At 39.3% G+C, this 27213-nt stretch overlaps 1 protein-coding gene across 2 annotated transcripts in view; it reads right to left on the bottom strand.

Moving 5' to 3' along the window:
* The window catches only part of ush1c (Usher syndrome 1C), a 191396-nt gene that overhangs the window by 26221 nt on the left and 137962 nt on the right, over window positions 1–27213 (bottom strand). The window contains exons 16-19 of one of the 2 annotated variants that reach the window (XM_073049471.1): window positions 19481–19543; window positions 17286–17327; window positions 7134–7187; window positions 5212–5311 (exon numbers count right to left, since the gene is read on the bottom strand). In XM_073049471.1, coding sequence (XP_072905572.1) covers window positions 5212–5311; window positions 7134–7187; window positions 17286–17327; window positions 19481–19543 — 259 coding nt within the window. The remainder of the gene's footprint in view (window positions 1–5211; window positions 5312–7133; window positions 7188–17285; window positions 17328–19480; window positions 19544–27213) is intronic. The other variant, XM_073049472.1, reaches the window with a different exon arrangement.

The following is a 27213-nucleotide window of genomic DNA, read 5'->3' as shown; positions in this document are numbered from 1 at the left end:
AGCTAGAGCAGAAACAACAGATGAAGGAATTGATTTTTAAGTATAAGGATTTGTTTCCAGATGTTCCGAGAAGGACTACTATAGCTTCACATGATGTAGATGTTGGAGATGCCAAACCTATTAAACAACATCCATATAGGATGAACATGGAAAAATGTGAACTTGCTGAGAAAGAAATTGAATACATGTTAGAGAATGATATTATTAGACATTCTAACTCGAATTGGAGTTCGCCATGTGTTATGGTGCCAAAACCTGATGGTAGTATTAGGTTTTGTACGGACTATAGGAAGGTGAATGCTGTAACGAAAACAGATGCATATCCAATTCCTAGAGTAGATGATTGTGTAGATAAAGTTGGAAAAGCAAAGTTCCTTACAAAGATTGATTTATTGAAAGGGTATTGGTGTGTTCCACTAACGGACAGAGGTAGAGAGATTTCTGCATTTGTAACTCCATCTGGGTTATATGAGTATAATGTTCTTCCATTTGGGATGAAGAATGCGCCAGGTACTTTTCAGAGGATGATTAATTCTGTGATTCAGGGATTGAAAGATACTGATGCTTATATTGATGATTTAGTGACAGGAAATGATACTTGGGAAGCACACATAATTGCGGTGGAGAAATTGTTTGAAAAGCTTTCAAAAGCTAACTTGACTATTAATTTAGCCAAGAGTGAATTTGGACATGCTACTGTGGCTTACCTTGGTTATGTTGTGGGTCAAGGTAAGGTAGCTCCTGTTCAGGCAAAAGTTCAGGCAATTTTGGAAATTCCCACTCCAACGGGGAAAAAAACTCTCAGAAGGTTTTTGGGAATGGTAGGATATTATCGAAAATTTTGTAAGAATTTTGCTAATGTTGCCCTTCCATTAACTAATCTTCTGCAGAAGAATGTAAAGTTTGTGTGGACAGTGTTTTGTCAGGAAGCATTTGAAAAATTGAAAACAATGATATGTGAACAACCTGTGCTTAAGGCACCTGACTTTGAAAAACCTTTTTCATTAGCTGTGGATGCTAGTGATGAAGCTGCGGGAGCAGTATTGATGCAAAAGAATGAGGGTGATGAGGTTGATCATCCAGTAGCATACTTTTCTAAGAAATTTAATAAGCATCAAAGAAACTATTCAACAATAGAAAAAGAATTGTTATCTCTTGTTTTAGCTTTGGAATATTTTGAGGTATATGTTGGTACAACTCAAAAACCACTTATTGTTTACACTGATCATAATCCGTTAGTTTTTCTGAGTAAGATGAAAAACAAAAACAGAAGATTATTAAATTGGAGTTTGATGTTACAAGAGTACAATATTGTGATAACTCATATTAAAGGTAAAGATAATGTGGTTGCTGATTGTCTATCTCGATGTTGAATGTACAATGGTTTTTTTTGGAGTGGTTTTTTTTTATTGTAACACTCCTACTGTATTGTATATTGTGTATGTTATATGATTTATACATTTGTTTTTTTTTTGTAAGTAATTGTTAAAAATTTTTGTTCTTGATAGACCAAAAATGTTTTTTTTTGGAGGGAGGTGTTACGTACCCGTGACACGTGACAGTGGTACCCTTGTCACGTGACTGGGGTTGAAGTTATACTGGACATGAGGTAATGGTGGAGTGATGTCATTTTCCCGCCAGTAGAGGTCATGTGACAGGTTTTTTCTACAGGGTATAAAAGGAAGACCCACCCTGTCAGGTGGGGCAGTTCGTGGCTGGATTTGCCAAGATGACTTCATGTCACTGCGTGATTTAAAAGGATGACGCAGTTTAGTTAAAAATGAAGTTTTGTTAATGCCTAAAGTTTAAAAGGTCAGAGCCAACGGTTTCTTTGCTAATGGAGAGTGAAGTTTGGAGATCAAGAAAAATCGATTTTCGATGGATTGACTTCGACCTTGTTTGATCCTCATTCGGAAGGATTTCGTTGACTATTCTCGCTGTTGACCCCTGGGATGACCAGAAAGGGTTTGAGAATAGTGTGGAAGAGAGGTCAGTCACTTTAAGTTGTTATATTTAATAAAATTCGACGTGGGAGTTCGACGCTGGGAATCGAAGGACATCGACGTGGAAGAGAATTTAAATCGCTTTAAAAAAGTCTCTCCTTTTAAAAGTACCGTGAGCTTTTGAACTGTCGGCATATCGTTTTAAAATACTGCTTTCATTCGGCATATCGCTTTGGAGAACTGGTTTTTTCAATACTACTTTAAAGCCTGTTTGAGACTGCAAAGCTATTAAGAACTGTCTGACCAGCTGTCAGCAGCTGAGCTCGGATCATTGTTTGGGTTTGTTTACATTTGAAGGGGGTTTGTTATCAGTGTTTAATAAACGTGTTATTCGTTATAAAACCCCTTGCCTAACTCATCTATATTATTGTTGCCCGAATACGTAACAGCAGTGAGTCATCCGCACAGCATGATGCAGCCACCACCGTGCTTCATGGTAGGGATGGTGTGTTTTTGATGATGTGCAGTGTTTGGTTTACGCCAAACATAGCATTTAGACCAATGGCCAAAAAGCTCAATTTTGGTTTCATCAGACCACAGAACCTTTTCCAGCTGACTTCAGAGTCTTTCACATATCTTCTGGCAAACTCTAGCCAAGATGGCATGTAAGTTTTTTTTCAACAGTGGCTTTCTCTTTGCCATTCTCCCATAAAGCTGTGACTAGTGAAGCACCTGGACAACAGTTGTATGCACAGTCACTCTCATCTCAGGCACTGAAGCTCGTAACTCCTCCAGAGTTGTCATTGGTCTCTTGGTGGCCTCCTTCACTAGTCCCCTTCTTGTATCATCACTCAGTTTTTGAGGACGGCCTGCTCCAGGCAGATTTACAGCTGTGCCATATCCTTTCCATTTATTGATGATTGACTTAACTGTACTCCAAGGGATATTCAGTGACTTGGAAATTTTCTTGTATCCATCTCCTGACTTGTGTTTTGCAATAACCTTTATGCAGAGTTGCTTGGAGTGTTCTTCTGTCATAATGGTGTAGTTTTTGCCAGGATACTGACTCACCAGCAGTTGAACCTTCCAGATAAAGGTGTAGTTTTACTACAATCAATTGAAACACCTTGACTGCACTCAGGTCTCCAAAAGCAGGTCTCCATTTAATTAATTATGTTACTTTTAAAACCAATTGGCTGCACCAGTGATGATTTGGTGTGTCATATTAAAAGGGAGTGAATACATATGCAATCAATTATTTTACGTTTTATATTTGTAATTAAATTAGATCACTTTGTAAAGATCAATTTTCACGTTGACACGCAAGAGTCTTTTTCTGTAGATCAGTGTCAAAAAAAGCCAAATTAAATCCACTGTAACTCAATGTTGTAAAACTATAAAATGTGAAACCTCTGGGGGGAGGGTGAATACTTTTTATAGGCACCGTATATGAAGACAAGGAGCATCAAATGAATGAACAAGAATACAAAAGTAGATCAAGGCAAAGTGAGGATCTAATCCAGAAAACTTCTTTTTGTCTTGGCTGCCTATGACCAATTAATCCTAAACTTCTATTTACTAACAATTTTCATGTAAACTTCTCTTTGAATTTGGTCACAGAGTCCATTTGGCCACAATTTCAAAATAAAAACCAACTCAAGACCAAATTTATAAATCCTATCAGGCTCATGTCATTCAAATGCCCACATATTACTCTTAACGTAATTCCTTGGTGCGTATGTTCCCACATACCTTTGACTGGGCCTATTATTCATGCACAGTTGTATGACAATTGTTAATGTAGCTTGTGGGAGATGCTAACTGAGAGGAGCAGACTGTAGCAACTTATACGAAAGTCATGATCGTCTGTGAATCCAAACGCACCATCCTTAGACCAATCCACCTTGGTGTGATTGCCAACTGTCGGGCTGGCTACATGACAAGCAACAGCAAAAGCGCTGGCAGTTTTTGGTAGGTGCGGGATCAAAAGCAACTGAAACTCGCCCAAGGTTGCATCTATGGATGCCAAGTATCTGGATGGGGGGATGAATTACTAGAGTGCTATGACACTCTGCAAGACCCTCTGCCTACAAACATCTAGAGGCATGAATACCTGATTTCTGATGGTGCAGCAGCAAACCGAGATCATATGAGATGAAGTTTGAGTTTCCGCAGGAGCACCATGATGTAACACAGTTTCTGTTTTGCCAGCAAAAGTGAATGAGAAATCATACAACACTGCAGACTTATAATTAGACTCTGCATGCTGGTTAGGTATGCTGATGTGCTAATTAACTAGGTCACTACTAATGATGTGCTTCATCTTTGGTAGTTGGGAGTGCTGTTAATCACATCCTATTCCTAACAGATGTTTAATTTAGCTCCCATTAAACCTCAGTTCTTCACCAGCTGTGTTAGAATTTCTCTTTTTCGACCTTTCAAGCTCCTCAAAGCAGAAATTCTCTTTTTTTCCCCCTTCAGTTCTGAAAGCAAACATTTAAATCTCAGAAGTCATTAAATTTTCATTTGATTTCAACACATCGCCAAGTAATTTTGTGATTGGCACAGATTCACATTACAAGTTCTTATCTTAGAAGAAATAAATATTGACACAATTATCTAGCATATTCAGGTTAATGCTCTGCCAATGTACAACTTTATTTAAATTTAATAATGATTGTGAGAAGCAGCACTAGCGTGAAATAAATCCTTAAAATGTGTTATTTTTCCTGATATAAAATGGAAATAAACTCCATAGGTAGCACAATAATCAACAGAAAGGAGGAAACTGAGTCATAGATGATTATGAGGGAATGACTGAACCTTGGGAGTGAGAGAGGGATCAGAATTAGCAGTCATTTGGAAGGCAGCCGATAATATGCCCACATTTAAAATTGGTGACAAATTATAAGCAGCCAACTACAGAGCAATCAGCATTGATATAATTTCTAATTGAATATCTAGGCATAGTTTCAAAAGCAGTATATTTAAGAGGAAAATGTAAGCAAAGATCCATATTCATTTAAAAGAGAATAATTCTCGTTCTGTTTCCTTATGTGATATAACAACATGAAAATTGAAGCAAGTCTTGCTGCATGCTAAATTTGGACTTCATCAGTGGGTGGGGAAGTCCAAGGATCCCTGAAGGTGACAGCATAGGTTGTGTTGGAGGCAATGCAGAAGGCATAGATCTCAAAATCGGAATTCATGGTTTTCCAAATCTTGTGAACAAGCCAAAGAACATCACAAGTAATAGAAATTATCTCACCATGTTTGTCTGCAGCTCCTCCCTCATAGACAGCAGATACAACGATCTTCCCAAGTGGAGAGTTGATGCCCCCCTCAACTGCAAGATCCAATGATCCCTCCTGTAAAACAGAATCAACAATCTTATCCACTCTTAGATTGAATTAAGACTTCTACTGGCTTTAATTTCCACAAATTTTGTTCAAATAACACAAAAGGTCTGTCCACATAAAATTTTAAAAACATTACTTGCCTTTGAGCAAGCATACGTTATAATAATTGTCATGCTATAAGATTAAATGGCCAATGTTTAATTCTACCATAAGTAACTTGCAGTATTATTCTGCTCTGGGAATAGATGAAGGGATACTTTACATTAAACATCTAAACTTTACATTGAATATCTAAGAGCTACTTTAAGTATTAGGTCAGAATTTGCAATGACAACAGCATGAAAACTATTATCTCTCACCACAGTTGGTTTATATTGATCCTGTTTAAATAACAACATGATATTCAATTCTGTCCTTGTTTTTAAATTTCACCGTTGTCTTGCTCCATCCTATCTTTATCCTACAGGTATATCATGATATACCTGTTGGAATAGAATAGAAATAAATATATATATTTATTTCTATATAAGAGAGATGTACATAGATACAACCATAGGGTGGCTAGGGAGAGAATGGTCCCGTTAAAGATCAGTATAGCGACTATGTGTAGAACCATGGTAGCTAGGTGACATTTTTAAAGACTATTTCTCATTAGTTTTTACTAATGTGGATAAGCTAAGCAACTGAGGCAAATTAATTGTGATGTCTTGAACCACATACAGAATACCAGAGATGAGGTTTTGGCTGCCTTAAAGCATACTCAGGTTGATAAATCTCCACGGCCTAACCAACTGCATCTCTGGACCTTGTGGGAAGCTCGGGAAGAAACTCTTGTGGCCCTTGCAGAGATATTTGTACTATCTTCAGCCACAGGTGATATTCCAGAGGACTGGCCAGTATCGAATGTTGCACCACAATTTAAGAGTGGCAAAGACAAGGACGGTGGTGTGTGAATTACTGGAAGAGATTCTGAAGGACAGGATCAACCAGCATTTGGATAGACAAGGACTGATTAGGATAGTCAGCACCCACTTTGTATGTGGGAAATTCTGTCTCACTAATCTGTTAAGAGTTTTTTAAAAATTAACCACAAGGATTGTGAATATTGTCCAATCCCTGTTTCATACCACTGGTCACAGATATCCAGTCCAATAAACAACTTTCTGCCATCAGTCCCTGCTTCCTACCATCGAGACAATTATGTAACTACTCAGCCAGCTCTTCCTGGATCCCATGAAATCTGACCTTCCAGACCAGCCTTCCATGCAGACCTTGTCAAAGTTTCCATTTTGCTAAAGTCTATTTTGACATTTAAATTATTATGATGAGATTTAACACCTCTTTATTTCATCGAAAATAACTGATTATCTTAAAAACATAAATTATATTTACATATACTCCAATTTTAGTAACATTTTGCTGATTAGGTATTATGTTTTCTTGGAGCATCACAGACTGACACCTAACTTAACTCATAAAAGAAAATCTCGCAAATAGATCTTCCATGCTGGATTGGTACGTAGAGTAAACATGAAACTTCAGTAAGTAAAGCTATTGCCTGGAGTCAAGCAGTTTCTCTCAGCTAGCTACCTGGATGATATTTCAAGGAATTTATTTATAGATGCTATGCAGACAAAATATTGTAATGATCTTGGTGCTAGATTAATTGGGAATAAAAGACAATGCAAAGAACCTTGCCTGAAGATATTTTGTTGAAATGTGTAGATGTGATCAATATGGAGAAAGAAATAATTGCAATAGAGGAAATAAAATGACATTGTCACTGTTTAGGGAGTTCAATAAATCCTGATATTACAATCTATTTTATTACCTTTTTAATTCTTAAGAGGCGAACATCTTTTCCTGCAATCTGGTCAGATGTGAACTGGAACATAATTATATTTTTGATTAGTAGTGTGCCATCTATTGCCATACTAATTATGATCTTAGAAGTCAAAATTAAATACATAAAGTCAGGACTTGTTTTCCAAAAAATCACCAGAAACAAACTATGATGTGCTAATGTTTAAAATTCTGCACATATCAACAGGCAACCCCAGATAATTTGATATTCATTCTATGACTGATCCACATTACTCCGGTTATTTTGATATCCTGATCACCAATATAAAATAAAGCAAGAAACACTATTATTAATTCTTCAGTTACTCTATTTTCTTGCAGGAAAATTATGTACTGCAATTTTTCAACTGACAGCAACAGCAGTGTGTGACTTTAATGCTGTGTCATAGCTTGTTATTTGGAATTCGGAAATGGAAATTTAGTCCCCTTTCCGAAGCTACATTGATGTGATAAGCAAACCTAGAAACACATTTCTACAGTGCTATGCAAAAGTCTTGTATGTGTGCGTATATATATATATAGAGAGAACTAGGGTGCCGATAACTTTTGCACAGTACTGTATATTATGTCTTTTCAGTTACCAAAACACTTACACTACTGAGCTAATACTCTTATTTCTTCTTGCCAATCAGCTTCCTATTTTAACAATACCTTCTGTGCAAAAGTCTTTGGCACACGAGCTATATATACCTTATATGTGCTTACTGATTTCGCACAGTACTGTATATTTCCTTTTCTTCATGGTGTAACAGTAAACAATAAATAACAATACCATCTGTTAAACAATAAACAAAGCCACATCATGATGCTGCAACCTTCGACATCCTAAAAAATACACGATTGTACAACACTATCAATGTTCTTTCTTAACTAGGAGGTTGATTGTTGATGGCCAGTCACAGGGAACTTAGTCAGGACCAGGTGGCAAGGCTCCCTGGGTTTCACCTTCTTTCAAAGTCATAGGTACAGTCGTTCTAAATGTGATCCATTGCCTTTTTATTATGGCACAAAAGGAGACTATTTGGCTTTCTGCCAACTCCCAGTAGAACAATCAGTCTAATCTTCCCGATCTCCCTGTAGCCTTTCAAATTAATTCTCCGATACTCTTCATTGCTGCATTATTTTTTTTTGCTATTTGCCTACACCAATACACAGTACAGAGGCCAATTAACTGCACATCGTTGTACTTATGTGAGGAGACTGAAGCAGCCTGTAGAAGCTCAAGAGGTCAAAGTGAAAAACATACATGCTCTACAGACTGAATCCAAAGTGCCTACTGGACAGCAGTGCCTGGAGCTGGATGCCAGTATCATTCTCATTAAGTCCTGTTCAATAAAGAAGGGCGTTGATGTGCTAATTTCTTCAGCAATAACAGTTATGTATATTGTAATATATAGAAACCAGTTTTGTTTCAGAGTCACACACAAAATGCTGGCGGAACACAGCAGGCCAGGCAGCATCTATAGGGAGAAGAGCTGTCGACGTTTCGGGCCGAGACCCTTTGTCAGGAGTAACTGAAAGGAAAGATACTAAGAGATTTGATACTAAGAGAATCTCTTAGTATCTTTCCTTTCAGTTAGCCTTGACAAAGGGTCTCGGCCCAAAACGTCGACAGCGCTTCTCCCTATAAATGCTGCCTGGCCTGCTGTGTTCCACCAGCATTTTGTGTGCGTTGTTCGAATTTCCAACATCTGTAGATCTCCTCGTGTCTGTTTCAGAGTCATTCATTTCCTTAGCCAATGCCTGCAAGGACATTAATTGATAAATCACAACCATATGCTTATGTGACAATGTTTAACATTATCACTCCATTGAAGTTCTTGGGTTGCCATCTTATTATCAGGACAGAGCTCTCATCACCGCAAGCAGCTTCTGGCACCAAAGTAAGGAACAGCATCATTGTCCTGCCTTTTGCAAAAGCTCAGTTCTGGAATCACGTCCCCAACCCTATCTATCTATTACCTCTGTCACTACACTGCATTGTAAAAACTTTAACAAGGCTTTATAATGCTGTATGTTCATGCTGGCATTTATGGATTTATGCACATCTTATTCCCTATTCAGACCATAACCTTAAACTTTTTAAAATATAATTCTTTATAATTATTGAATGTTGCTGTTTTTTTGAAGCCTGACACACCCTGACCAACACACCACAGCAAATGCATGGACATGCATATGGCAAATAAAGTTGATCCTTGATTCTTGAAATAAGTGTACTCAATTTGGGAGCACCAGTAATTCAGGCTCCAGGACTGGCTGCACTCACCTCAGCACTGAACTGACACTACAGCTGTGGACTCACTTTCTATTATTTGTTTACTTCAAAACTATTTTTTGCATGATTTCTCCTTTTTCATACACTGGATGTTTGTCATTCTTTGTTGTGTGGGGTTTATCGTGGATTCTATTATGTTTGTTTTCTGGCTGCCTGCAAGATGAGCTTCACCATTGTATATGGTATGCATACTTTGATAATAAATTAACATTAAGCTCCAGTGTTAGTTTTGGATTTACATTCAGTAATCTTAAGAAATTCTTGACACAATAATAAGAATTTTAAAACATGGTATGATTAAAAGTGATTTAGATAAAATAGCATTCCAAGGAATTTTAGGCAATTACAATGTTACCCTTAAGTGTGTTTACAGTTTATCAAACAATTCTCCTATAGGTAGTGACAGGTGAAATGAACAACTCTAAATTAAAGTTAGTCAATATATATTGCAAAATATAATGTTATTATTGCTAAAGAAATATTGGAACGGATTTCTCAGGATGTTAACAATGCAATTGGAGTGTTGATCTGTTCTTGCATAACTTGAGCTATTTTTCAAAAATATGGCCCTTTCTCATATCATGGAATACATTTACAGTCTTCCATTCATTAAAGCTAATAAAAGGCAAATCTATTCCTGGCCAAGAATGCTGTTGGATAATTCTGGCGAAATAACTTCTCCTGTCACATCAAACAGGCTGCCCTTATTTGACTTCCACACATTTACCTTTGAAGCATCCAAATATAGCATTCAAAAGCACTGCTTTATTTCCTCATCTATCAGAAATTCTCTCTCCTTCATCAGGAAGTGGTGAGTACATATGTGTTTTTGCACCTGCTGTCCTCACTGTGACCAGCAAACCTAGCACAGGATCAGTTGTTCTCTAATGCCCTGTACTAAAAGGAGCTCAAATCACTTTTCCAGGCAAAGACAACACATCACTGTTGCTACAGAGAGAGGCCAGTGAGTAATCTATTAATCTGTGCATGTGTTCCAGGGGCTTCATCTGCACACCTGTGAAGTATTTACTTAAATAGGGAAAAGGAGAAATTGTTTAAGTGTGATCGGCGACACACCATTTTCTCTTCTGGAGCTACTTATCAACTAGTACACATTTCTTGATCTGAAAAGTTAAAAATACTGGTTCCTGATGAAGGGCATCAGGCCGAATTGTTGACTGTTTACTCATTTCCAGAGATGCTGCCTAGCCTACTGAGTTCTTCCAGCAAAAAATAATGGACTTATTTTATGATGTTATCAAGAATTAGTGGTCAGAAGAAACAAATATTTTAAAAATATTTGTGCTCAGCTGTAATTAATGTATGGACACATTCTATGTATAGATTTCAACCAAATTAAGAAATATAGTTAGCTTCTGTATACTTAATATGGAAAGTGCAATATTGTCATAAACCCTAGACGAGTTTGAAAGTCAGGTGTGAAATGGGAAAGTTAATGTAAGTAAATCTGCACACAAATGCTCCTGAAATATGATTATAAACACAGTTTATCTGCAAAACAATGGCAATTTAACTACAAACTATCCAGCTAGAACTACCATTATATGATATTAATTATAATTAAACATATTATAATTAAAAAAAAATATATATAGACTTAATAGTAATGCAGAAATAAATACAAACTCAAAGATTCATGTACTAAACATAGATCACAGAAAAGTACAGTGCAGGAACAGGTCTTTGGTACCTATTCTCTGTCCGGTAGAAAAAGTGGGATCTCCCAGTGGCCACCCATTTTAATTCCACTTACTATTCCCATTTCAACATGTCAATCCACGGCCTCCTCTACTGTTGCAATGAAGCCACATTCAGGCTGGAAAAGCAGCACCTTATATTCCGTCTGGGTAGCATCCAACCTGATGGCATGAAGATCGATTTCTTGAACTTCTGGTGATGAACCCCTGCCCCACACTCCTTCACTATTTCCCATCTCTTTTTCCTTCTCTCACCTTATACCCTTGCCTGCCCTCCTGTCCTCTCAGGAATTCAGATGGATGAGAGCAGATTGTACAGAAATATATAAAATTATGAAAGAAATAGATAAGATAGAGACAGGAAAGTTGTTTCCACTGGTAGGTGAAACTAGAACTAAGGGACGCAGCCTCAAGACTCAGGTAAGTAAATTTAGGATGGAGATGAGGAGGAACTGCTTTTCCCAAAGAGTGGTGACTCTGGAATTTTCTGTCTAATGAAGTAGTGGAGGCTACCTCAGTAAATAAATTTAAAACAAGGTTGGATAGATTTTTACATAGTAGGGGAATTAAGGGTTATGGGGAAAAGGCAGATGGTTGGAGATGACTCCATGGCCAGATCAGCCATGATCTTATTGAATGGCGGAGCAGGCTTGACAGGCCAGATGGCCTACTCTTGCTCCTATTTCTTAAATTCTCCCTCTGGAGCTCCTCCCCCTTTGCTTTCTTCCATGGCCTTCTGTTCTCTCCTATTAGATTCCCCCTTCTCTAGCCCTGTATCTCTTTCACCAATCAACTTCCCAACTCTTTACGTCACCACTGCCCCTTCCCAGTTTCACCTATCACCTTGTGTTTCTTCCTTCCCTTCCACCACTTTCTAACTCTGGCTCCTCATCTTTTTTCCCTCCAGTCCTGCTCAAGTCAAGTCAAGTCAACTTTTATTGTCATTTTGACCATAACTGCTGGTACAGTGCATAGTAAAAATGAGACAACATTTTTCAGGACCGTGGTTTACATGACACAGTACAAAAACTAGACTGAACTACGTAATTAAAAAAACACAGAGAAAGCTATACTAGACTACAGACCTACACTGGACTGCATAAAGTGCACAAAAACAGTACCGGCATTACAATAAATAATAAACAGGATAGTAGGGCAAGGTGTCAGTCCAGGCTTTGGGTATTGAGGAGTCTGATAGCTTGGGGGAAGAAACTATTATATAGTCTGGTCGTAAGAGTCCGAATGCTTCGGAGCCTTTTCCCAGACGGCAGGAGGGAGAAGAGATTATATGAGGGGTGCATATGCTGTTTCCTTTGCGGATGCAGCGTGTAGTGTAACTGTCCGTGATGGCGGGAAGAGAGACCCCGATGATCTTCTCAGCTGACCTCACTATCCACTGCAGGGTCTTGCGATCCAAGATGGTACAATTTTCGAACCAGGCAGTGATGCAGCTGCTCAGGACGCTCTCAATACAACCCCTGTAGAATGTGATGAGGATGTGGGGTGGGAGATGGACTTCCCTCAGCCTTCGCAAAAAGTAGAGACGCTGCTGGGCTTTCTTTGCTATGGAGCTGGTGTTGAGGGAGCAGGTGAGATTCTCCGCCAGGTGAACACCAACAAATTTGGTGCTCTTTACGATCTCTACCGAGGAGCCGTCGATGTTTAGCGGGGAGTGGTCGCTCCGTGCCCTCCTGAAATCAACAACCATCACATTAAGAGACAGGTTGTTGGCTCTGCACTAGTCTGTTAGCCGTTGCACCTCCTCTCTGTAAGCTGACTCGTCGTTCTTGCTGATGAGACCCACCACGGTGGTGTCATCGGCGAACTTGATGATATGGTTCGAGCTGTGTGTTGCAGCACAGTCATGGGGCAGCAGAGTGAACAGCAGTGAACTGAGCACGCAACCCTGGGGAGCCCCCGTGCTCAGTGTGATGGTGTTGGAGATGCTGCTCCTGATCCGGACTGACCGAGATCTCCCAGTCAGGAAGTCTAGGATCCAGTTGCGGAGGGAGGTGTTCAGGCCCAATAGGCTCAGCTTTCGAATCAGTTTCTGAGGGATGATTGTGTTGAATGCTGAACTAAAATCTATGAACAGCATCCAAACATATGTGTCTTTTTTGTCCAGGTGGAGGGTGGTGACAATGGCGTCATCTGTTGAGTGGTTGGGATGGTACGCAAACTGTAGGGGGTCCAGTGAGGGGGGCAGCAGGGTCTTGGCCCAAAACGTTGACTGTACTCTTTTCCATAGATGCTATCTGGGCTGCTGAGTTCCCCCAGTGATTTATGTGTGTTGTTTGACCTACTATATTTTGCCAACCTTGATGCCCAATTAATCTAACTCAATTTGCCTGTATCCCTCTACATTTCCTAGCTATTCATGTGTTTGTCAAGTTCAAGTTTATTGTCATCTGACTACACATATAGTATACAAACGAACCCAAACAAAACAATGTTCTTCCAGACCCACAAAGCATATATCACACACCACATAAAACAAAATATTACCATAAACAAGCTAATAAAATGTAAATCAAAATGCACACAGTGTGCAGCAGGGCTAAACATTACAGTAAACTGAACAGCTCGCTGTCCTAGTGACGAGACCTCGGTGGCCACAGGGTATTCATTAGTCTCACAGCCTGACGCAAGAAGCTGTTACCCAGTCAAGCAGTCCTAATCCTGATGCTTCTGTACCTCTTTCCTGATGATAGTTGGTCAAAGAGATTTTTTGGATGGGTGATAAGGATCCTCAAAAAAATTTTGGCCCTTCGTCTACAATGCTCCTGGTAAGTAGGAGGGAATAGAATATTGCTATCCTATCTGCTTCCACTACCTCCAGGACCTCTTTTTCTCTTTTCAAAACAAAATTTGCCTTGCAAATCTTCTCTAAATTTCCCTCCTCTTACATTAAACATGCTCTCTAGTATCTGACATTTCCAAACTGGCTATCTACTCCATGTATGGCTCTCATTATTTTATATCCGGTTGTCCCTTAGCCTCTTGTTCACCAGAGAAAATAAATCAAGTTTGTCCTTTTGCATTTGATCCCCAAAATGCAACACCTCAAGACTTGTCTAAATTTAACTCCATCTGTTATTTCGCAGTCCAAATTTCCAGCTGATCACTGTCTTGTTGTATCCTTTGACAATCTTCTTCACTATCCAGAACTGCACCAATTTTGCTGTCATTTGTAAGCTTACTAATCATACTACCTATATTAAATACAGTATATTACACAAAGGCAGATCTCAGCACTGATCCACTATCTTCAATGACCAAGCCAACTTTTAGATCCAATTAATCAACTCATGGTGGATCGTATATGACTTAATCTTCTAGACCAGCCTATCGTGATAAACTTGTTAAATGCTTTACTAAAGTCCATAAAGAAAACATCTATTGTTCCAATCTCAATAATTATCTTCATCACTTCCTGAAAAAACTCAATCAAATTTCTAAGACATGATTTCATATGTACAAAGCCAAGCTGACTATCCCAAATTGAGTGTATACTTTTCTAAATGTCATTAAGTATCTTTACCAATAACTCCCTTAAAACTAGTATAAGGTTTACAGCCTATACTTCCTGATTTTGACCCTTTGCCCTTCTGAAACAAAGGAATGAGATAATATATTCTCCTGTCATCTGGGACTTCACCCATAGCAAAAAAGTATACACAGATCTCAGTCAAGGCCCTTTCCCTAAGTATCCCATTAGGCCCTGGGGACTTACCCACATTAAAGTTTTACACAACACCCAGCTCCTCCTTAATACTACTGCTTACACTCACAGTTATCAATGTTCACCTGGATGAATATCAATGCAAAGTGCTCATATTGGAAATTAGAGATTAGCTTTATTTGTCACAAGTACATCAAAGCGTGCAGTGAAATGTGTCATTTGCGTCACTGACCACACAGTCCGATGACGTTCTGGGGACAGCCCGCAATAGTCGCTCTGCTTGTGGCCCTTGACTTGCTTACTTTAACCCATACATCTCTAGAAGGTGGGAGAAAATCGGAGCACCTGGGGAAAACTCACGCGGCCACAGGGAGAATATACAAACTCCTTACGAGCAGCAGAGGGAACTGAACTGATGTTTTGATTGCTGGCACAGTAAAGTATTATGTTAACTGCTGCTCTACTAAGACTTCACCCACTTCTTCTGGCCTCATGCCTTAATTCTCTCCTTTGTCCTTGAATAGATTTATCCTTTCCTTAGCTATTCTCTTGCTCCTGATATATGTATAAAGTACCTTGGAACTGCCCTTCATCCTACTGCCAAGGACATTAGCTCTCCTAATTTCTTATTTAAATTCTTTCCTGCTTCTTTTATATTCCTCAAGGGCCTTGACTGACTTTAGTGTCAGATTATTAAATCTGCTGCAGTGGGTTGACTCGGCTTTAAACATTAATTGTGTGTCTCTTTCTCATCTGATAGCCATTTCAAAACCAAACAGAATCTAGATTTGTCACGGACCATGATGTAAAATGCACAGACTCCAATCAACAACTGGTGGTTCATATTTCCTTAAATTTAATGCAATGCAGTTAAATATTTGGCTCCTAGTGTAATATGCAACCAATACAATTGATGGCATGAACATCAATTTCTCAAACTTCCGGTAATGCCCCCAATCCCACCCCCACCATTTCCAATCCCCTTTTCTCTCTCTCACCTCATCTCCTTGCCCACCCATCGCCTCCCTCTGGTGCTCCTAACCCTTTTTTCTTTCTTCCATGGCTTTCTGTCTTTTTCACCAATCAACTTCCCAGCTCCTAACTTCATCCTTCCACCACCTTGTTTCACATACTACCTGGTGATTCTCCCTACCCTCCTCCCAGCTTTTAAATCTATTCCTCAGCTTTTTTTCTCTGCCAAAGGATTTTGGCCCGAAACTTTGACTGTACTTTTTTCCATAGATGCTGCCTGGCCTGCTGAGTTCCTCCAGCATTTTTTGTGTGTGATGCCCAATACAATTGTACCTCTATTTTTTTATCTGTCTTGTCTTTCTATATTGCTTTCTATTAAGATAATGACAGCTTGATTTTTTTCTTGGAGAGTTAGCAACTTAGCTAAAGTAGGCACCCAAACAGAGACACATTTGTTCACAACAGTATTGACAGAATTGGCCATTGCATGGGTCTTCTTAAGAGGGGTAGGCACAGCATTCCAAAACTAAGCATCCTTCAGAAGCCATGACTCAGGACCAGCAGTAGCACTTAACCTACTTACAATCCTGGTGTCCTGCTCATTTGTTAAGAAGGGGTTGCAAGGTAGATCACATAAATGGGAAACTATCTCAGTGAATCTACACACAAGTAACTGTTCTAAAATTCACAAAGTTAGAGAGAAACAGGCTACATCTAATTAATCCAATCAAGAATGACTGGGGTAATGTCAGACAGATAGCCATGAGCACTAAGCATTTCTCTCCACAAACACATACTAGTGAATTGACAACAGGGCTAAAATGTCTGTAGCATTCTCATCAAAAGTGCCAGATGGATCAGTAATAGACAATTGGTTCCAGCTATCATTCATTAAGTAATATAGAAAGAAGGATTAAATTGCAAAGAAGAGGCAAGAGCATTTGATGTCTTTGATTTAGTTGTCTTTGAAGGAATCGTGGATAAGGATCAATGTGACTACTAATAAAATCATCTTGTTGGGCGATGGGCTGTCATTGTTCAGCAGAAGAGGGAGATCGTGTGGGAAGCTTGTAGGATCCTGTACCCATAAGGAAAGGTCTTTGAGGATGGACTAAGATTTAATGATTTATTTGTTCAGTTGCATCGGAGGAAGCCCAGATTCTCCCATCAGTAATGGTAAAAACTTGAAGCCTCTTAAATGAACTGTTCCCTGCTGGACATGATAACTTGTAGAATCCTGTACCCATAAAACAAAGTCTTCACGGGTGGGCTAAGACTTGATGATTTATTTGTTCAGCTCAGTCTAGGGAGGCCCAGATTCTCCCAGCAGTAATGGTGGAATCCTGAAACCCATTTCCTGCTAGAAATACAGGCTGTAGACTTTTTATAATTTTACTTTCTGCAAGTCAGTTTGTCAATTTGTTTTGCTTCCTGTTGTCTCTTTAGTTTGTAATTAGATTCAATACTTACCATAGAATAAGGGTCAAAGTCCTCCACATATTTTTGGAAGCCCTGCAACAATGTTATATCATGTCAAATACAGTATTTTTTACATAACACATCAAATGTTCGCTAGCGAGTATGATTACTTACTGCTAGCATTTTGTTTAATTTGAATAAATATATATTCTCTTGCTATTAAAATCAAACTTAGCAAGACTGGATGGCCAGTTCATCATCACTGTTCATGACATCCATCACAGTAACTTTGTAACTATATATCTTTGAATATCACTGCATAAATTCATATTTAAAAGCTTAACTATTGGTTTACTTATATCTTTAAGTAAAAGGTTTAAAGAAAATTGCATATTTTCCATAATAAAGTGCCTCAGTTAATGTTACTGAATTTGATACTTCCGATAGATGATTAAACAATGACTTCTCCTGTGTAAAAAATCAAACAGTTTTTATTACATGATTTTTATCAGAAGCAAATGTTGACATGAAAAACAGGGACAAAGGAAACTCATTTGATTAAAAATATTTCATTCATAACCGGCAGTATTTTTGCCAACCTGACAGTGAGCTATAATTCCACCTGACAATCAAAGGCAAGGCACTATTATGTTTACCACACCACACCTATATTTACTTCTTTCCTATAATATATAAGAAAATACATTGGTAATGTGACTTATTTATTCTTATGGTTTGCATTTTCATCTTTTATCTGAGCATTAATCATAAATCATTTGTGATATTTTTTCTGCCAACTTTGAATTTTCATTTACATAGTACTCACAAACACCCATCCAAAAAAAATCATAAGAGTTTCAAAGGAGGTAAAAAAAACACACACAAGAAGGACATAAAGTGAAATGGCCAAAAGCTTGTCAAGGGGAGGGATAGAGTTGTTGTGAATTAGGCAATGTAGTGATTATGAAGATTCCAGCAGTAAAAAAGGTAAGATGCAGATAAAAATGCAGTAACTGCCTCACTGTAACAAAACTATATGTAAGCTTGATGAACAGACTTTTATTTTTTGTCTGGGCATGTTGCATCAGGACTCAGTATCCAATTCTACAACGACAGGTAACTTGATGTCTCAGGCTGTAAAGTCACCCATCTGGGATTATCAGCTAAACCCCTTCGTATTTTCCCTTTTTTCCTCTCCGAAGGACATGTCTGACCTGACAGCCCAGCATTCCTTCCTACTCTTCATTTTGGAACTCCTACATTTGACTCTGTTTTTATGTCTATGAACTGCTATTAACTCATTGACTAGATATGCTTGTTTACAGCTAATCTGCAAGGCCACCTTGGTTTTACCCTGTCGGAGCCACCCATCTGCACCCCACCCGACAAACTGTGACTGCATCTTGCCAAGCTTCTTTTTCATCTTCCCTGTTCTGATTAGGAATATATGACCTGAAATATCAACTCTGACTCTCTTCCCACACAGGTGGCCTGACTTGCTGAGCATTTCCAGCATATGACCAGACTGCGCACTTAAATAAAACAGTCAATAAGATACCCCGATCCTTCACTAACATGACATCAGATATCTTTTCTGTATGAACCTAACTTGACTTAGATCTAATGTAATGAGTTAAAGAAAAAAAATCTGAATGATATGACTTACTTTAAAATTTCTTCAAAAAATATCAGTACAAAAAAAAATCAGCAAACTAGAATAAAGTCAATTACTAGTTAATAATTTTATTACTGTTTTCAACCTTGATAATCTACATCAAACCTCCATGACTTCATAGGAGACCAACACATAAGGAAATCTGATGAATTTGGATTCATGTACATACATTCTGAAAAGGCTTTAGACTATCAGGGGAATATTTTGATTTTTTTGGCGTACTTTATCATTATAATTGCCACACACCATTAAAAAGTATTTATTTGTGGGAGCACAAAAACTTTAAACTGCAAGAATGAATTGTCCTTTACGCAAAGTGAATTGACTTCAACATGCTGAATGAAAGATAAAGTAACAAAGCAATTATGACTGTAAACTTTGCATCATGATCATAAATGTGGCTTTGCTCAAGCTAGTCCACAGAAAAAAAATTAATGGCACCATCAGTGGAACAAAAGAAAAAGATGGGAATAAATCAGGAACTCAGACATGTTACTGTATGCATCTATATCAAAAGAAAACATGCTGAAAAAAATGTAACAAATTAAAGTATAACGTCCATATTATTTACGTGTTTTCCTTTAGAACGAAATGACGAATTGTAGACCACCATTCGTTTCAACATTTCTGGTTGCTGTGAAATGAGGAAAGTATTATGAATCAACAACATCCATTTGAATTTTCCGCTATTGATGAAGTAAAACCGTGCAAGTCATTTCACATGAGCTTCATTATTTACAAGCTTGGTGCTGAGTCATTGCAAGACTTGTTGACAAAAAACTCAGTGTCAAAGGAGAGAGTTATGGAGGGGCAAGGAGATTAGAGGGGGAGTTCTGACATTTAGGAGAGGAACCTTAAAACTGTTTGACCTGCAGCAACTAAATTCAGAGATGCTCAAGATGATAGTGTGCAGGTGTCTTGGAACTAGATAGTGCTGAAATTAGAGATACAGAATGAGAGAAAAAACATGAGAAGGATAATCATTTCAAAATTTGACATATGGGTATTCAGAAGCAAGTATGGTTCAGCAAGAAAAAAGGACAAGGGAGGAACGCTGAAAGCTAACATGAGACTGTAAAGTTTTGAGTGATCGCAAGCTTATAAAAGTTGGCTAAGAAAGGTCAAGCAAGAGTGTATTGCAATGACAATAGAAATGGCAAAGCTATGGATATGAGATCACCAACGGATGACCCAAGACAGGATTGAAGTCAGGCAATATAGTTGGATGTAAAAATTGAGAGTTTGGCAAAAGCATAGATAATGAAGCTCAAATCATAACCCAGTCAAATGTATTAGCAAGCTTGTGAACAGATGTTTGAGAAGAATACACTCAGTGTCTAGGAAGTGAAATATGTGATGTGGTCTGTGGATGATGGGTTATGATTTTCTGATGGTGTTTGAAGAAGATTTAAGCTCATCCATTTTTGGGTGTTGGTTGAATAACATTATAGCTGAGAGACAATGGTGGAATCTAAAGAAGTGATGGTGAGTTAAAGCTAATTGTCATCAGTATGTATGAGCAAAATGATGCAGATGCATAGGGAAATTTTGAGGCAGCACAGAGATGAGAAATAGAAGATGGTCAGATACATAATTGTGAGCTTCTGAGGTAATGATGCTAGTGGTAAAAGTGAATCTAAGGCTGGTTGATCTGATTTCAAATGGATGTGGGTCCCATGGCTCTGGAAAGTTTGGTCTGTCTTTCTTGATCAAAAGCTAGAAATGGGAATTGTGAGGCTGAAATCCTATCTCACTAATTTGATTGAGATTTTCAGGAGATAATCGGGGCACTACTGAAGGTAGGATGGTAACATTGTCAATACAGACTTTAATAATACACGTTATGTTTCAGCACATAGGATCCAATACAAGATGGCTAATTGTATCATTTTTGTTAAGCCAAATAGGGGGCAGGCCAAAGAAATGTTGACAAACAAAGGGACCTTGGAGATTCACTCCATTGTTCCCTTAAAGTGACAACACATGATGATAAGATGACGTTTGACAAGCTTGTCTTCATAGATTAGGATATTGAATATAAAAGTTGGGAGTTTTTGCAATTAAAAAAAGACTAGTTAGATTGCACTTGGAGTATTGTGTGCAGTTCAGGCTGTTTCAGTTTAGAAAGGATTTAGTTCGCTGGAGAGGGGACAGAGGAGATTAACCATGAAGTTGTCTAGACTGGAGTACTTTTGTTTTGCAGAAAAAATGGATAGGCTTCGCTTGTATTCCACAGAGTTATGGGGGCTGAGGGGTGACCTGATAAAAGTGCACAAATTACAAGAAAGATTGACAGAGTGGATAGTCAGAATCTTTATCCCACAAGAGGAGCATCAAATACAAGAGGATATAGGTTTAATGTCAGAGGAAGGAGTGTTAAAAGGGATTTAAAGTATAATTTTTTTTTGCACAGTGATTTGCTGATATCTGGGACTCACTGCCAGAAGAACTGGAAACATGAGATACAATCACTATGATTATGAGACACGTAGACAGGGATGTGGATCTCACTTAGGAAAATGTGATGAGTGTAGATGGGCATGAAGGTTGACATGGATATTGTATCCTAAGGTCCATTTTCTGTGCTGTGCATATTACAATTCTCCCTATGACCCTGTAGGATGAAGGATGGAACATGAAGAAGATATTTGACTCTTAAAAACAAAAGAATGTTATTTGTTTCTAAAATTAAGATTTGCTAATGGATCTGATAAGGTTCAACTTTCAGATGTAGGATTTATGAGAAAGTGATTTAAAACTGATTATGATGGAGTAAACTGAAAATGACTTCTAAGAGTTAACAGAAGAACTTTAGACCAACAAACTTGACACTTTTCATAAATCTCAATTCACCTTGTAATTTATCTCCACAGCCAAAATAAAGATTCAAAGAATAAACTTAACTTCACAATGTTACAATCAACGTGAAATGTCATTTGTGTTTGCTACCTTTGTTTAAAAAGTCAGATATTCTCCAGTGCTATGTTGATATCAGCTGTATTATTAAAGCTAATCCATTTTATCTAAGTTATTATAATTCAGAGAATGTGTGAGAAGTAATTACTTGAAAATCTGCTGCAAGTCATTTTTTCTATCCTTAATTATAGAGTAGCTGACACTCTGTGCTAGCACACTGCCTACAGTACATCTGAGCAGTAATGACCTGACTGCCCTCTTCCCTCCTATTGCCATTCCTGCATCATTCTTACAGCACGGCCTTCTGTTTCTCCCTAGATCTCCGGATAAGCTTCAGACCCTTTCTTCCGATTCACAACAGAAGACCAAACAAAACAGATGATATTACTGCAACAACAGCAGGGTATCTTGAAGGCATCTGTTCTTTTGTTACCAAGATTTCAATGAAATATAATAGTTGTGGAAGTACTGTATTAATTTACAGTCTACCTCACGTCAGGAGGACCTTAAAGCTCTCTGCTTCATTCTGGACAACAGATCCAACCAGTTCCCTCCACCACCACTCTCCTCCGTCTGGTGGAATTGGTCCTCACTCTCAACAATTTCTCCTTTGGTTCTTCCCACTTCCTTCAAACCCATGGTGTAGCCATGGGCACTCACATGGGTCCCAGCTATGCCTGACTTTTCATGAAACAGTCCATGTTCCAAGCCTACACCGGTGTCGCACCCCAACTCTCCCTACATACAGCATTGGTGCGATTTCCTGCACTCATGCTGAGCTTGACAAGTTCATCAACTTTGCCTCCAAATCCCACCTCTACCTTCAAATCTTCTTTGTCCATTTCTGACACCTCTTTCCTCTTTCTCGATCTCTCTGCCTCTGTCGCTGGAGACAGTCTATCTACTGATATATTTTATTAACCCATTGACTCTCAGAGCTATCTGGACCATACCTCTTCCCATCGATCGCTTGTAAAAATGTCATTCCCTTTTCTCAGTTTGTTCGTCTCCGGTGCATCTGCCTTCAGGATGAGGATTTTCATTTCAGAAGAACTGAGAAGTCCTTCTTCTTCAAAGAAAGGGGCTTCCCTTCCTCCATCATCAACACTGTTTTCACCCACATCTTTTCCATTTCATGCACATCTGCCCTCACCCAATCCTCTCGCCACAACACCAGGGACAGGGTTTCTCTTGTCCTCACCTATCACCCTGCTATCCTCCACATCCAGCACATAATTCTTCATAACAACTGCCATCTCCAATGGGATCCCGCCACTACGCACATCTCCCCTCCCTCACCTTCTGCAAGAATTGCTCCCTATGACCCCCTAGTCTACTCATCCCTCCTCACTGATCTCCCTCCTGGCACTTGTCCTTGCAAGTGGAACAACTATCACACCTGCCTCTACACCTCTTCCCTGATTACCATGTAAGACCTCAGTCCTTCCAGGTGAGGTGAGACTTCACTTGCAAGTTTGCTGGACATCTATTCTATCTGATGCTCCCCACCCCCGGTGATGCCACCTGTATATCGGTGAGGGTTGATGTGGGTTGGAAGGCTGCTTCATCAAGCACCTTCACTCCGTCACCACAAAAAGCAGGATTTCTTAGTGGGTAGCCTTCAACCTAATGGCATGAACATCGATTTCTCAAACTTCTTATAATTGCCCCACCTCCTCTCCTTTGCCATTCCCTGTTTCCCTCTCATACATTCTCATCTTACCTGCTCATCACTTCTCTCTGGTTCTCCTCTGCCCACCCATTGTTCCATGTCCCCTGTCTCCCATTAGACTTCCCCCTTCTCCATCTCTTTATCTCTTTCACCAGTGAACTTCCCAGCTCTTTACTTCACCCTTCCTCTTCTCTCAGCTTCACCTGTCACCTACCACCTTGTACTTCTTCCCCCACCCCTCCTCTTCATTACTTTCTTCAATCATAACTCATTACTTTGTAGTCATAAAAGGGTAGCTTTTGTATGAAAAGTGTATACAGTACACAGAACTTAACATGTCACTGTATATGGTGCTGAGGGTGCTTATTTCAAACTGCATGGCTACTTTGTCATTTATAACCAAAGAAAAATGCAACAGCAAACATACAAAACTGATGGACAGAAATGTAACAATATTTCCATGATTGCCCTTCGTCTTGATGACCTATGCATGTCTGAGCAGTAAACATGACTAAATGCTTCCTACTCCTTTTTCTCAGTGTCTTGTAATTATCTTGGAAAGGTAAATATTACAAGCTCTTTGACATCATTAAATCTGTTAGCACAAATATTACCACTGCTTATCTCTAAAGGAAACACCCTGGGACCATACTGATACGGAAGTTACTTAAAGCAGGCAATTAATGACTCGTTTAGAAGCAGCAGTATGCTGGAAGTATAGCTAATTAAGAAACTATATTAGCATCCAGAGGGCACCAAAATAAAGTTGAACTTGTTCTATGTAGTCTGAAGTTAATAAGGAATACTGCAATTTGACACTATCAATACAGTCCCAAAGGTACTGAATGACTCTATAGAACATAGAACAGTACAGCAGAGAAATGAGCCCTCTGGCTCACAATGATGACCAGAACTAATTAAACTACAGTAATTCCTTCAGTCTTGCAAGTGGAACAAGTGCCACACCTACCCCTACACCTCCCTCACTACCATTCAGGGCTCAAAACAGGCCTTCCAGATGATGCAACACTTCACCTGTGAGTCAGTTGGGGTCGTCATCTGTACCTGGTACTCCCGGTGTGGCCTCCTGCATATCAATGAGACCCAATATAGCTTTGCTAAGAATGACGCTCTGTCTGCCAGGAAAAGCAGGATCTCCCGGTGGCCATCCATTCCGATTCCACTTCCCATTCTGACATGTCAGACCATGGCCTCCTCTACTGCTGCAATGAGGCCACACTCTAGTTGGAGGAGCAACATCTTTTATTCCATCTGGGTAGCCACCAACCTGATGGCATGAACATCAATTTATTGAACTTCTGGAATTGCAACCCCTTCACCATTCCCCATTCCTGCTTCCCTCTCTCACCTTACCTGCCCATCGCCTCCCTGTGGTGCTCCTCCAACTTCTCTTTTTTCCATGATTTTCAATCCTCTCCTATCAGACTCTTCCAGCTCTTTATCTCTTTCACCAACTTCCCAGGTCTTTATTTCACCCCCTTCCCCTCTCCCAGTTTCACCTATCACCTAGCACATCTTCCTCCCCGCCCCCCACCTTCATCCTCTGACTTCTCATCTTTTTCTTCCAATCCTGATGAAGGGTCTCAACTCAAAACGTTGACTGTTTACTCTTTCCCCTAGATGCTGCCTGGCCTGCTGTTGAGTTCCTCCAGCATTTTGTGTATATTGCTTTGGATTTCCAGCACCTGCAGATTTTCTCGTGTTTCTATTTCCTTCAGCCTCACAATCATTATCTCCATCCCATTCTTTGCACATTCACGTGTCTATCTGACAATCTATGAAACACCTCTATTCTATCTGCTTCTACCACCACCCTGGCAACTTATATCATGAACCTACTGGCTGTGTTTAAAAAAAACTTGCCCTGCACATCTCCTTTGAACTTTCCCACTCTATCCTCCGCTATTCATTCTAACATCCATTATTACAAAGTTGATGATATGTGTGTGTGCCTGTATAAGTAATGAATGTGTGAGTGTAATAATTCATGTTGGGAGATGGGGTTTGTTATTATTTCTACAAACATTGACCTCATGGTTGAGATCATTAAGTTTTGTGTGTCATTATGACTAGCTGCAGGATCAATGATCTCTCTGGCCACACCCTTTCACTGACAGTTCATTCCTTCTTTCAGCAGCTTCCAGCACCTCCTACCTTGCAGGGATGGCATCTGCTTTTCCACTCCTTCCACTAGGAACACTCGGCCTGCACCTGGAAAGCCAGCAGTCCCCTCTTGTGCATGTGAAGCCATGAATGCCATAGTGAATGAATGCATAAAAATCACATGCACATCCAGGAACAACTAATTTGAATCTCCACACTGCACTGTTTAAGCAGAAACCTATTAGTTCTATGGCGTACAAAAGCCTACCAATTCACTTAGATTACTGAATTTATCCTAATGTGACATGATGGCCACTCTCTTATTGTTCTTCCCCACTGTAATATTGTACCTTATTTCCAACAAGCTCCTGCTGCAAACAAGCTGATCTGCACAGTGAATAGGAAACTGAGATTTGCTTATGAGTATGATCAGAGACTGAGCTTCAAATCATGGTTGAATTGTTTACTAAAGAACCCGAGTATGCCTTGTTAAATAACCACCTCATCTACTTTGAACTGTCTCTTTACCATAAATATCTATGATAATCTGGAACATGTAGATCACAGAAGCGACCCATCAGTGAAAGCGGAAATCATAGATGAAATTCATCACTGCCACCAACGCACAAGCAGAACTTAAGGCCAAATGCAGGAAAGCATTCAAAGAAGAGGTCCTGAAGTTCAGCATTATGCTGGTCTGTTGGGCAACACCGATCTCATCCTGTCTGCTTCAGACAGACGTATTAAGCGCACAGCGCACATCAACAATTTCCACAAAATCCTTCTAATCAATTTGAATAAGCAAGCTAATATCCAAGCCCTACTCCAAGATTACACTTCCCGCTTCGAGGCTCTGTTTACGTATCTGATCGTTTGCTGAAAACTCGGGCATTTTGTTCTGAGGTTATTGTAAAAGGAGAATTCCAGAACAGAGGAAAAGTTTCAAAGCCCCACTGAAAATCTGTAATATTGTCACTGACTCATGGAAATCCCTAAGCCTGGACCATTTAAAATGGAATGGGAACATTCAGGGTGGAACAGGATAATTGGCTTATTATTGCCATCTGTTCTGAGATCCAGGCAGATCATTCCATATATAAGTACATTGAAGTAGCATATAAAAAAATACAATGCAGAATATAGTGTTGCTGATACTGAGAAAGTATAGTGCAGGTCAACAAATAAAGTGCAAGGGCCATGACAAGGTAGTGTTACGTCGGTGCTCCCCCCCCCCCTCCTTTTTGAGAATCGCAAGATCATTATTAAGTCAGGTCAGGAGACCCAGGAAATGAGAGAGAAACGTTTAAAATGTCCTGGCCCCAGCGATACAAAGCCACGAAACAGGTCATTGTCTTTTGGAGACGGAATTGTGTATTGAATACTGTACGATTCATCGAAGCCCCCAGGCAATGAACCGAGGGGGGCTGGTGGAGGGATTGCATCATCCCAACCTGATTGACATCTGAGACCCTGTGAGTCAGGATAAAAGAGGGTCTGGGGAACAGCCCCTTGAGACGCACCAGAAGAAATACTAGAACTCCTGTAACAGCGTAATAGCGAAAGCCGGTGGAAAAGCCCACGTGCGTCCCTTT

This window comes from Hemitrygon akajei, chromosome 6, assembly GCF_048418815.1.
Source record: "Hemitrygon akajei chromosome 6, sHemAka1.3, whole genome shotgun sequence".
Lineage (NCBI taxonomy): Eukaryota > Metazoa > Chordata > Chondrichthyes > Myliobatiformes > Dasyatidae > Hemitrygon > Hemitrygon akajei.
The sequence above is the reverse complement of the archived record's forward strand: the minus strand, read 5'-3'. Positions and strand labels throughout refer to the sequence as shown.